This window comes from Mauremys reevesii, linkage group 11, assembly GCF_016161935.1.
Source record: "Mauremys reevesii isolate NIE-2019 linkage group 11, ASM1616193v1, whole genome shotgun sequence".
NCBI classification, from domain to species: Eukaryota; Metazoa; Chordata; order Testudines; family Geoemydidae; genus Mauremys; species Mauremys reevesii.
This window is the reverse complement of record NC_052633.1, coordinates 47,537,279-47,550,104: the sequence shown is the minus strand read 5'-3', so window position 1 is coordinate 47,550,104 and position 12,826 is coordinate 47,537,279. Positions and strand designations below refer to the sequence as shown.

The 12,826-nt window shown below is 39.4% G+C and overlaps 1 protein-coding gene across 4 annotated transcripts in view; it reads right to left on the bottom strand.

Annotated features, from left to right (window-relative positions):
* The window catches only part of ACVR1C (activin A receptor type 1C), a 52,394-nt gene that overhangs the window by 6,831 nt on the left and 32,737 nt on the right, over positions 1–12,826 (bottom strand). For all 4 annotated transcript variants that reach the window (XM_039494505.1, XM_039494509.1, XM_039494507.1 and 1 more), the window contains 3 exons: positions 4,583–4,828; positions 1,442–1,672; positions 342–509 (listed from right to left, as the gene is read on the bottom strand). In XM_039494505.1, coding sequence (XP_039350439.1) covers positions 342–509; positions 1,442–1,672; positions 4,583–4,828 — 645 coding nt within the window. The remainder of the gene's footprint in view (positions 1–341; positions 510–1,441; positions 1,673–4,582; positions 4,829–12,826) is intronic.

Below are 12,826 nucleotides of genomic sequence, written 5' to 3'. Positions count from 1 at the left end.
TGTTTGAAATTAAATTCAATTAATTTTATGCAACTTCAAAATTTTCTATTTTCAGGGTGCTGCAGAATTTGTACTGCTAGACGTTTTGGCAGCTGTGTAAACTGCAAACACCACTAAAAATGTAATGTGTCTTACCCTCTATTTATAAAGCACCGTCTACATTGGGGTTCTATTTAATTTATTTTACAATCTTTAAAGACAGCTACTAAGATACGAAGTTGTTTGTAAAAGAAGTCTTTACCATTCCTTCTGACTAATAAGCTACAGCATTTTTGTAAATACCACCCAAAGTTTCCACTCATATTTCCTAGAAAGGGTATATGAAAGAGAAATACAAATACCTTGTGTACCAACTATCTCCATATGAAGGTGTGCTAGACCACTAGCTATTGAAAGTGCCAGCTTAATCAGACTATCAATGGTCACAGCATTTCTGTTTAAATAGTCAAATAAGGAACCTTGCTCGTGGTATTCAGATACAAGCCACAGTTGAGTCCAAGTTCCATTATCTACCAAAAGAAAATAATCGTATTTAACATTGTAAAGAACTAGCCATATATAGAAAAAACACAAAAGGATCAGAATTTTCAAGGTGAGCTGATTTTAAAAAAACAAACACCCACACCTATTTAATCACTCTTTTTTTAGCCCCCATGCCACAGAAGTGGTTTCAATTCCAAAATTTCAAAGTGGATATGCACACCCACTAAGGGAGGCTGCACCACATCCATTTTGCATTGTGTATCTGGTATGTTACACAGCACAGAGATCCCAACAGATTAATGGCCAGAGTTTCATAAGTGCTTAGCACTAGTCTTCCCACCGAGAACAACAGGAGCTTCTGGAAGCTAAGTCCTTTTGAATATATGGCCACCAAAAACGAATGGTGCTCTGTTTCCCCTCACAAGAGCTGGTGACAGTACCAAAAACCAGAGAACCAAAGGAAATGCAGCTCATTGTTCTGCAGTGATAGCAAGATCGCCATCAATTCTTGTAGCTCTTGGAATGTAAAAAACATTAGTTCATCTCTAAAGGTTTTTGTACAGCAATCCTGAATTTCAAGACATTCTCATACCAAGCATTATTCTAATTACTGAACTACCTGGTAGATATAGGACTCGTTTAAACTTTCACTTAAATCAGTGAGGCCCTAACCCCACACTGAACTCCATTCAAACAGACCCCTGCATCTGTGAAGAGCCTCAAGGCTCCATGCAGATACAGAGGTCTGCTTAACGCAGGACTGCAGCCTAAAAATTGTAAACTAATCTCACAATCCTAATGATCAGATTTAATTTTCCTAATCAGCCCCTCAAATCATTAAAAACACATCCCTGTGTTTTAGCAAATTAGAGGAGGGGTTGTGGAAAAATCAATTTCATTGGGCTGCCAGAGTGCAGAGAACAAACATTGTGAAACTAGGTTTGGAAATACTATATACCCTTGTTATCAGCAGCAATGAAACCCAGGATGTTTTCATGTCTCAGCATAATTGTCTGATAGATTTCTGCCTCACGAAACCAAGACCTTTCATCCCTCGAGGAGAAAATTTTCACAGCTACATCTTCCCCACACCATTTTCCACGCCAGACTTCACCAAATCGGCCTTTTCCTACTATTTCTTGAAGAACAATTGTTCTTGCAATTGTTCTTTGGACCAATAGAGGTAAACCTAATGAACAAAATGAGGATACTTGTAAAAGAGTGCATTAGCAATTATTATTAAATTCAAATTAAAAACATATATTCTAATATGTTGTAATTACCATGGCCTTACAAGTAACATACACACACTTTCTTGTGACTATTTTTTCCAATTCTAACTAACAAAAGTGGATAAACATAGATGGCATGAATTATGCACAATCCTTGTCAGAGTGAGGTATTGTAAGTCTACCTCTGAAACATTCCTTGAACTGTATGTATATTGTCATAGTTCTTCATGATTTTTCAGTTGAATCTTTAGTATGAGAATATAAGAATGTGGGCAACCTTCCACATATGGACATAGGGATAAGCATGACTTCTTGCTCTAAACTATCCTAGTGATGTTACTAACTCCAGACATTCACATGCTGAAGCAGCACTGAAGCAGCATGCTGAAGCAGTAAATCATTTGGCTCAAAAATAAGTAAAGCTGGTCAGTAATATTTCAATCAAACAGCTTTTCAGCAGAAAACACTGATTCGTCGATATCTAAACTTTTCACGGGTACATACCAGCTGCAACAAAACGTTGACAGAGAAAGGTTTCTCATGTCCGGGATGGAATTTCTCATAAAAAAACGGTGAGAAAGGTTCAAGTCCCTGCTCTGCCTCATTTAGAGTAGGGACTTAAACCTGCCTTGTCACCATCCCCGGCGAGTGCCCTAACCACCAACCTGATGGCTATTCTGGAGATGGGGCTTGTCTGCCTGCCTGCCTCATTTTTCACAAAAATCTTCAAAAAGGTCTTGGTTGTTTCCTGGTGGGGAAAAGGAAAATTTTCTCTCTCCAGCAGCCTCCAGTGCCAGTCTCCCCTACAAAACTCCATCTCCCAACTTTCTCCCCGTCACTCTAGCATGTCCAGCTTTTATCCTCTCTGTACTCAAATCAAGCAGCTTCCTCCTCCATGTTGCCTGGGCCTAGTAGGGAAGTCATTGAGAGCAAAAGAGAAACAGTCTCCCTGCTCTCAGTGCAGGTGCCCAGACCAGCATGGCCTGCAACATATCCCAAAACTGCAACTGCAGGGAAAGTCCTGCTTGGCCACAGAGAATAGCATGCTCAGTGAGACAGAATCTCCTGGGAATTTAGTAGCTAAAATCTAAGTCTCTGAGTATGTGCAAAGTACAATTTTAACTTAGTTAAATGAGGATGGATTTTGAAGGGGATGGAAAAGGCATAAAGGCCATGTCCCTGCCAAATTTTAAGTCCCTGCTACAAACTGGAGGGTGGGAAGAATGGGGGGCTAGAGCTTTAAAAGGGGAGGGGCACATTTAAAAAAAAAACATGGGCAAAACAATGTATATTTCCCTAGTTGCCTTCTTGGAAACGGCTGAACCATTTTGGCTACAATTTTCAAATAAATCAGCCTGCATGGATACCCAGATACCTAGCATGGAACATTTCAGCCTAAAATGATTTAAATTGAGCAAAAGCTATAAGCAACCAAAAACTCAGTCTTATAATGGGAAGAGTCGGGCTACCTTAATAATAGGAGGTGCTGCCTGTCCCGCCTATAATAAAAGAATGACAAACTGGTTTTATTTTGGAACTAGAATTAAGCAATTTTACTAATCTAAAGCTACATTTATTTCAGCACAGTTTTGGTTGTTTTGCTCAAGAAACACCCAAGAATCACCATCTTGAGACTGACCTTTGAATTTAGGACATTTATCCTTGATAAACATAAAAATGCATACAAAAAGAAGCAGCTTACAAAGTACCTTTAAATTCTATTATTGTTTGGATCATCTAACAGTGACTCCTGCCTCACCTGGTTTATTGTCAGATTTCTCTTGAATTATCAAAAAATCCACTCTCTTCTGGCAGCATTAATCCAACTAACCTTAATGAAAAACTATATTTTTGTAGGAAGTACACATAAGAATTCATCTAATGTGTTAATACATTTTGTACCAAGTATTCCAATCTTTCCATAGGAATAGTATCAAAGGCCTGTTTTTAGAAACAATGACATTTAGGTTTAAACAGCTGTAATTTTTAACTTGGTTCAGATTATCTTTCTTCTGGCTGTTCCTTGTTACCCCTGTAACCCACTGTTATGCCATAACTGCTGTGGCCTTACCTACACTCAAGATTTGCCCCCCGTTACAGCCATGAGTGGGCAGCTACTGAAGAACACCCTATAATGTGAACAGGCAAAACCACTATTTGTTTGAAACTCTGGTAAGCTGCACCAGTGTATATTGTGGTTTTCTGTCTGTTGGGGTTTGCAATAATAGTTACACAACTAGCTGGCCAAAGATGGCTGTAGCTGTGACAAATCCCCAATGCAGACAAGGCCTAAGTCTATTGACTGCACTCAAAGAGCTGTCTAAAATACATGTTTTATTAATTCTGGTTTTCTTAAGCCGTTTATTTTCAATTCTAAATAAACTGTTCTAGTTATAGAAATCCGGTCCATACAGCCAACAGCCCAATATGATAATTATCAAGTATGGAGTTTGCATTGTGGCATCTTTTCATATCACTTTAACTTAACAAGATCCCCACATCAGTTGACTCCTCATACCATGCAATTACCCTGACGAACATGAAATCTCTTTAGGCAATACTTCATCTTGACAAACTCCTAAAGCTATGACACACATTTCTTTCCATAAGGCAACACATTTCATGCAGTGGGCACAGTTTTTTAATCTCTTTATCATGAGAAGATACTATAGGTTCTAGCAGTACTTCCCATTCTACGTGTCAGGAATACCCACACAAACCAATAGTACTGTACTTGACAGTGGAAACTAACTGCCATCACTTCGCCTATTGAACTAAGAAAACTGAACACAATGTTGTGATTCTGTTCTCCTGGCTATTCATTAATAAATATAGATGTTTTAGTGTGCTTAGGCATGCATACATACCAGATCCAGACCCAGATGTTGTCATATCATAAATAAGATCTTTAAGAGTTTTTCCAGAGTTTACAAGGTTGCACTCAGATAGAGGTTCTTCAATATTTTGTCGCTTCTTCTTTCTGAATGTACAATGACGGCCTTGACATGTATATACAATCAGCATTACAGCTATAGACAAGATACAAACTGGCACAGTAACGATCACTGTCAACACCACAGGTCCTAGGTTTGGTCTGCTTGAAGATTCTGAAGCTTTTAAAAAAAATACATTACAACAAATCAATACACAGTGTATTGTAAATGTTTTAAAATTTTACTTTTAAGGCATTACCCAAAATACACTGAAGTCAATAGGAGTGTCTTTCCAAATTACTGAATACACAATGGACTGGGTAAAAGCCCTACTTTCTATGGGTATGTTACACTGCAATGGAAGCCCAGGGTTCAAACTCAGGTTCAGACCTATCCCCCCTTCTGTCTACATACAAATTACACTGATCCAGGGCACAGGACCTATGAGGGTGGAGAGCCTGAGCCTGAGTCAAGCCCTATTGCTTTGCAGTGTAGATGCAGCCCCACTGGACTCGTGTTCTAGGAGTCTACCAACAGTATCCCACAGTCCTGCTAGCTGACTTTTTTTTGTCCTCTGGACACTCGAGTTTGGTGGACAGTCAAGTTCTCCTACACTGCACAAAAAAAAAGGGCTAGAGCAGTCACATTTTGGGAGGACACTAGAAAGTCTTGGAAATGGGTGGCTAGACTCAGGCCTGCATAATGCAATGTAGACACTGGAACCCCAAGTTGGGACCCAGGGTTCAACAATTCCTAACATGGGGTAACTTGAGTTCTACTAACCCGGGGTTTATGTTGCACTGTAGACTTATATCCTATAGTTACATCGCACAGGCTAATGTACATTCACATGTAAGGGGGCAGAAACGTTTATATTAAATTACCGTCACCCAGGAGGTAAAAAGTAAGGTGAAATTTAATCTCTCTCCCCAAACACTATTTCCATCTCCTATTTTGGATCAATGTATTAATCATTTTTACTCCAGGAAAATATGTATCTGTTCTCTAATTTACTCAGAATCAGTACAAATACTAATCTAGTTTTAAAAAAATCCAGTTCCAAATACAGAGGCAATGTCACAATTTTGCACCTTCATAGGTTGTAGTTGTAACTCTAGAATTATATAAATTCTGATAACCACAGTAAAAAAAAAAATCACTGCAGCATGTGTGCGCAAGCCAGCTCTACAGAATACTTTTAACAGCAAAATTCTCACCCTGATTCCCCCCAGAGCCCTTTAATGTAGTGGCCAATTCTGACCTTGGATGTATTTACACAACTCCCTTCCAAATCAATGAGATGCACCTAGCAGTAGAATGTGTCACACAGAGTATGTCTACACTGCAAATACCTCGCAGGTTCTTAAAGCCTGGACTGCAGCCAGAAGCTGAACATCTACACTTCAATTTAACAGCCCCTTAGCCTAAGCCCCAGATTCAGCCGGCATGGTTCAGCTGCAGAAGTCTAACTGCAGTGTAGACATACCCTAAGCATTCAGATACTGTGAAATTTATCTCAGAGCAAAAGACTGCACCAAGCACTCAATGAAAGATGCAATTTACAGGCTGTTGTAATATACTCTAGCTATTAAGCACTGTTCTTATAACTTCTAAGAGCCTGCAGATTGGTAGGCTTTATAAACTTTCGCCTTTATAAATTCCTTACAATAGTCACAGAAAAAAATCTCACCAAAATAAATTTAAGATATTGCATCTATGATAAATCTTTAGACTTGCACATAATTTTGTACATGAGGGAAGAAGCAATCCTATCATGAGAAGTTGCAAACACAGAGTATATGTTCACAAGAGGAAAATGTTATAAATGCTACTGTAGTGTATATATAATCTTCATAACAATGTTTAGAGTACAGTTAAAACTTATAAACAGCATGTTTTCCTGAATGCAACACAAATATTGAGAGACCAAAGTATTATAGGCCAACTTACTTTTCAAAGTATAACAAGTCTAGAAATTACCTTGCTACAGTTACACCTACTACCCCAAATCTAGCAAATTACTTGCAGCAAAGTTTTGTCAACAGCTCAGCTTTTGTAAACAATGTCATCATAGATAAGCTAATTGCTCAATTGCAGAAGCAAAGCACTGATCAGACCCCCAGAGATAGAATTTGACAAAGCACTGAATGAACCAGAATCTTAAGGCCTTACCCACAGGGGCGGCTCTAGAAATCAGGCTGCCCCAAGCAGCGCGATGCGCTGCGCCGCCCTTCCCCGGTCCCGCGGCGGGTCCCCTCTTCCCGCGGCTCCGGTTGAGCTCCCGCCGGCATGCCAGCGGCAGATCCACCGGAGCCCGGGACAAGCGGACCTGCAGCAGGCGTGACTGCGGCAGCTCAACCAGAGCCGGGAAGAGGGGACCCGCCGCAGTCATGCCTGCGGCAGGTCCGCTAGTCCCGGGCTCCGGTGGACCTGCCGCAGGCATGCCAGCGGGAGCTCAACCGGAGCCAAATGCCGCCCCCCGGGAAAGGGCCGCCCCACGCGCCTGCTTGGCGCGCTGGGGTCTAGAGCCGCCCCTGCTTACCCATTTAATGAATTTATACCATTTAAAGTTTTAGAGACAAAAGTCTTGATCTCAGTTTATGAAAATGTTAAGGTACACATACAGTACAGTCCAAATTATACCTCAGGGTTTCAGGATACCTTATTTCCAAAATCTTGGGATAAAGGGGAAGAGATGAAGATAGAGGGAGAAGATGGCTGGCCCACTTTGAAAAATATATAATATAGATATTATATATTATCTGTATGTAGCTATGAGACACACAAAGGTAAGTTAAAGCTTTTTGAATCTTAACATCTATCATTAAATAATTCTCTGATCACCCATAATTTCCCACAACTGTGAAAACTGATAAAAATAGTTTTGTAGGACTGAAAATTTAAAGAGAGCAAAATCTTTTAAAATGCTTAATAAACTTCTATATTATCAGTCAAAATTATAAAATAAAAATAAAAATTGAATTCTGCCAACTACACGCATTTGCATCCACACTGGTGAGGGAGTGGGAAAGTTACCAGTATAGTTAAAGTGATACAATTTTCTAGTGCAGACAAGCCCTTATTCTCTTCTGATTGTTGCATCGGAGAGAAATTAAACTAGCCTCTGCCACCCACCAGGAAGCAGGGGATAGGAAGTGCAAAATTCAGTCTGTTATTAATTTAATGATTGGTTAATTATTTTAACCAATGTAAGCCCAAATGCACAGTGAGTCTGTCAGACAGGTCCTATGAAAAAGACCACAGTGGGTATGAACTCACACAAATGGGACAAATAATATAAAAACTTTCAAAATATACGTGGAAAAAAAGAAGGCACAATCAGCAGTTCTAACCTAAATGGACAAAATAAATGTGTAATGCTAATCTCTTTGGGAACATAAGAAAAGGATTTTCTTCTTAACTATTTAAGTCCATTAAATTAATTAACATTAATCAAAAAGTTTAGCAACTCTCATTTAAAACAATCAACAATCTAAAAAGAAGCTGTCTCTAAATTAATATGTATGAAACAGAGCAGCTGCCTAATGATTTCAAACTACAATATGAGGCATCTTCCAACTTTTATTAAAGGGTATTTTTAAGCAACAGAAGAGAATGCTATTTTAATAGTAAACAGTTGACAATACACAATTTTTATTCTTATAGTTTACAAAATTTACTTGCTTTTGATATCTATAATGTACCTTTGGAGAATGTCCACAAAACCCTGAGGGCTACAGGACTGGCCCCCAAATTTCAATATATGCAGTATACCAATTAATTAAAGTTAATCAATCCAAAGCAGTGGTTCCCAAACTGGGGTTCATGAACCCCTGGGCATTCACGAAATGTTAGAGGGTTCTCGTGAAAAAATTTCCTAATGCCGGACAGAGCTGTCCCTAGGGACTGGGACAACTCGGAGCCAGCAGCCCAGAGCCCCTGGACTTCCAAGAGCTAAGCAGATCAAAGCAAGCGTATCTATCACGCTGAGGAGATTTAAACTTCAGGATTCCTTATAAAAAAAGGAGGTGGATATTTTTTGCTGTTTTTAAAATTAAATAGACAGCTAGTATTTTTTTTTAAATTACTATAAAGAACAAGTTTAAGCTTTGTTGTAACGTGTGTTGCTTGCCTGGACTGCTCAAGACCTGAATGCTTGTGTAAGAGGAACTCTTTGAGTTGGCTTCTTAAATACCTTCATGCTGTTTCACATTTGATACTCCTTGATGAAACATAGGAGCCTTGTCTTATACGAGGCTTATTCAAAATGATTCAAGCTACAAAAGTGAGATCTTGGAAGAACGTTGCCATTTTCATAATGTAATAAGTATCAGAGGGGTAGCCGTGTTAGTCTGGATCTGTAAAAGCAGCAAAGAGTCTTGTGGCACCTTATAGACTAACAGATGTTTGGGAGCATGAGCTCTCGTGGGTGAATACCCACTTCGTCGGATGCATCCGACGAAGTGGGTATTCACCCACGAGAGCTCATGCTCCCAAACATCTGTTAGTCTATAAGGTGCCACAAGACTCTTTGCTGCTTTTACATAATGTAATAAAATGCTGTAATGATCAATAATAAGATTAGTGTGTAATAAGCTTGTCATAAAAACAAATTTTATATTTCCAAGATCACTGCTTTTATAAAGGAGAAAATCCCTGGAAATATTCATTTTTAGGAGGGGGTTTACAAGACTTGACATTTATAGTGAAAGGGGTTCACAGGTTGTTAAAGTTTGGGAACCACTGATCCAAGGCATTGGCTGCATGTACAAAAAAGTTCATTAAAAAAAATCCATGCAACACAAACTAACAGTCCACAAATAATAGCTTACCAACCCCCCACCTCATACTCACACACTCCCCATCTCATTCTGTGTATTCAGAGTAAACTAAGTAAAAGATAAAATCTCAGGAAACTCAACACAGATGGGTCCACTGGAGCCACAGCTAGAAGTTTATCAGAAGAGCAAAATAACTAAATCAGCTCTTTGTCCCCAAAACCAACTCCTCAGTGTTCCTTGAAACAACTGGACTTCTGGAAGTTCCTTGGAATGAGAATAGGACACTATAGGAAATGCAGTAAATACAGTCACAACATTGCTGGAACTGGATATTTCATGGGATCATCCACACATCAGTACATAAAGAGCAGGAACATTCCCCACCGTATTCCATCAAGACAGACAATTACAAAACTAGACTAATGGCACGTCTACCCTGCAATAAAACACTAGCGCCATGGCTGGCCAATGTCAGCTGACTTGGGCTCGCAAGGCTTGGGCTGTGAGTCTAAAAATGGTATCTACAGGATCAAACTGGGTTTTCCAGAAACCAGCGGACAAAGAGCTTTTGACGTAGAAAAGCTGTGTTTAAACTGACTCAGGGGCTCCCTTCTAATCCAGCAAATGGACAGAACCTTCTGGTCTAAGGTGTGTTCCAACCTTTGCCGAAGGGTTGTAAAGATTTTGACCTCCTAGAGCCCCATAAGACTGAAGAGTGATTCCTCGTATGTTTAGTGTGTGTGTTTAAATCTGTTTATTGTTTTTATTATGTATTCTCTAAAATGCTTTTTACTTTAAGAATAAACATGCTTGCTTAGCAAGAGCTGTGTGGTAACCTGTAACTGCTGGCAATACACTGCTCATAGACCTTGGAGAGAAAACTGCACACAGGCTCTGGCTCATAGGCAGACTGGTTTGCTAGGGATAAAACTCCCGGTAAGATGGGAGCGGAACAAGGTTTCCTGCCCAGAGACAGGTAATGGCTGGAACTCTTAGACCTATCTGGGCACTCCTAGAGTGGACTGCAGAGGTGGTGATACACATGCAGTTACCCTGAAATTGGGACACTATTGTTATTTTAATCTCATCCAATAAATCCTCGTTATTCTATTCCTGGATTGTAGTACCCGAGACACAGGGCAGAAAATCTAATTTCTACAACAAAAAAGTCTGTCCCAAGCACAAAGTCTAGATAAATATCCTGTCTCCCTTCAGTGCTTTGGTGTCAAGCAACAAAGTGCACATGAAAGCTGTCAATTTTTTCTTCACTCTTTCTCCCAGTTTTCCCCCCTCTTTGAAGCTGGAATCCCAGAAGCATGTCTGGGGAGAACAAACTAAACCTTTAAAAGTAGAGTCTGTATCTCATCATATGTATGAGTTTGTCACCAAATCATAAATGAATAACATTACAAGCTGCATATATTGCCTAAGACCAGTCTATCCTATTACTATGAACACAAGTATATTAGGTTAGGTAATACTAATATTGCTTACCATGCCAATAAAGTTATTGGGTTTTTTTTATTGTCATCGTGGAAAAGGGCAAGCTAGTCGATTTTGCACCTGGGCAGAAAAAGTTTCATGACAATTTTGTGAGCCTGTACACAACTCTGTGCATGAGTTTCTCCATCTGTAAATTGGGGATAATGGTGTTTACCCAACAGCTTGTCACTTGGAAACAGCGCCAACTGGACATACTGGGGGGAAAGATCATGGGTGTAGCTTGCCCCTGAACCACGGCAGCATGAGAAGTTACCAAAGCCTTGTCTTAGTTAATATTTCAGGTATATTTGATGATAGGGAAGATGGGTTTTATTCAGTGAACACATCTCTAAGTACGAGCAGTCCATGATTTGGTGACATATTTAGTACATTTGAGATGCACATTACATGGTTTCTCTTTCCTTTGTCCCACATCACAGATTTTTTTCTTCCTCAATTATACATCGACCTGGCCAAAAGTCTCTCCAAATTATACAATAGCCTAGTAGCTGTACATCAGCTACTGCAAAGTTGGAATATGATAAACTAGGAAGGTCAGTCACCTGAGTTTGCAACCTGGGGGGGAAAAAAACAAAAAACAAAAAAACTTCACAGATCTTGTTAGCAACTCCTCAAAATAACCAGTTACACACTGGAAGTACATAGAGCCATTTCCCCTGCTAGAAATAGAAGCAAAAGACGACCCATTAGGAAACAGTGTACCAAGATTTGTTTGGACTTTACCTATTGGCAGAGAAAGGTCAACTCAAGTCACAGATTTGTGCAGGAAACACAAGAATTAGAAATATTAAGCAAAAGCAAAAAACTCCAAGTAACATAAAAACCTAGACAATACTGATCAATGCAAATTAATTTTGCACTCTATTAACATTAACCCAGGGCAAATTTTATAAAGGGATATAAATCAAGTCACTGCCAGGAGCTGTTATTCTGTCAAAATTTAGCTATCCAGACTGTGTTAGTATTTGCATATTTTTATTGTCGCACCTTTCCACTTCCTCAGATGCAAAAAGAGAATTATTAGTCTTGGCTCATGCAACAGTGAGGTGGCAAAGTTTGCAGATGATACTAAACTACTCAAGATAGTTAAGACCAAAGCAGATTGTGAAGAACTTCAAAAAGATCTCACAAAACTAAGTGATTGGGCAACAAAATGGCAAATGAAATTTAATGTGGATAAATGTAAAGTAATGCATATTGGAAAAAATAACCCCAACTATACATACAACATGATGGGGGCTAATTTAGCTACAACGAGTCAGGAAAAAGATCTTGGAGTTATCGTGGATAGTTCTCTGAAGATGTCCACGCAGTGTGCAGAGGCGGTCAAAAAAGCGAACAGGATGTTAGGAATCATTAAAAAAGGGGATAGAGAATAAGACTGAGAATATATTATTGCCCTTATATAAATCCATGGTACGCCCACATCTCGAATACTGTGTACAGATGTGGTCTCCTCACCTCAAAAAAGATAGTCTAGCACTAGAAAAGGTTCAGAAAAGAGCAACTAAAATGATTAGGGGTTTAGAGAGGGTCCCATATGAGGAAAGATTAAAGAGGCTAGGACTCTTCAGTTTGGAAAAGAGAAGACTAAGGGGGGACATGATAGAGGTATATAAAATCATGAGTGATGTTGAGAAAGTGGATAAGGAAAAGTTATTTACTTATTCCCATAATACAAGAACTAGGGGTCACCAAATGAAATTAATAGGCAGCAGGTTTAAAACAAATAAAAGGAAGTTCTTCTTCACGCAGCGCACAGTCAACTTGTGGAACTCCTTACCTGAGGAGGTTGTGAAGGCTAGGACTATAACAATGTTTAAAAGGGGACTGGATAAACTCATGGTGGCTAAGTCCATAAATGGCTATTAGCCAGGATGGGTAAGAATGGTGT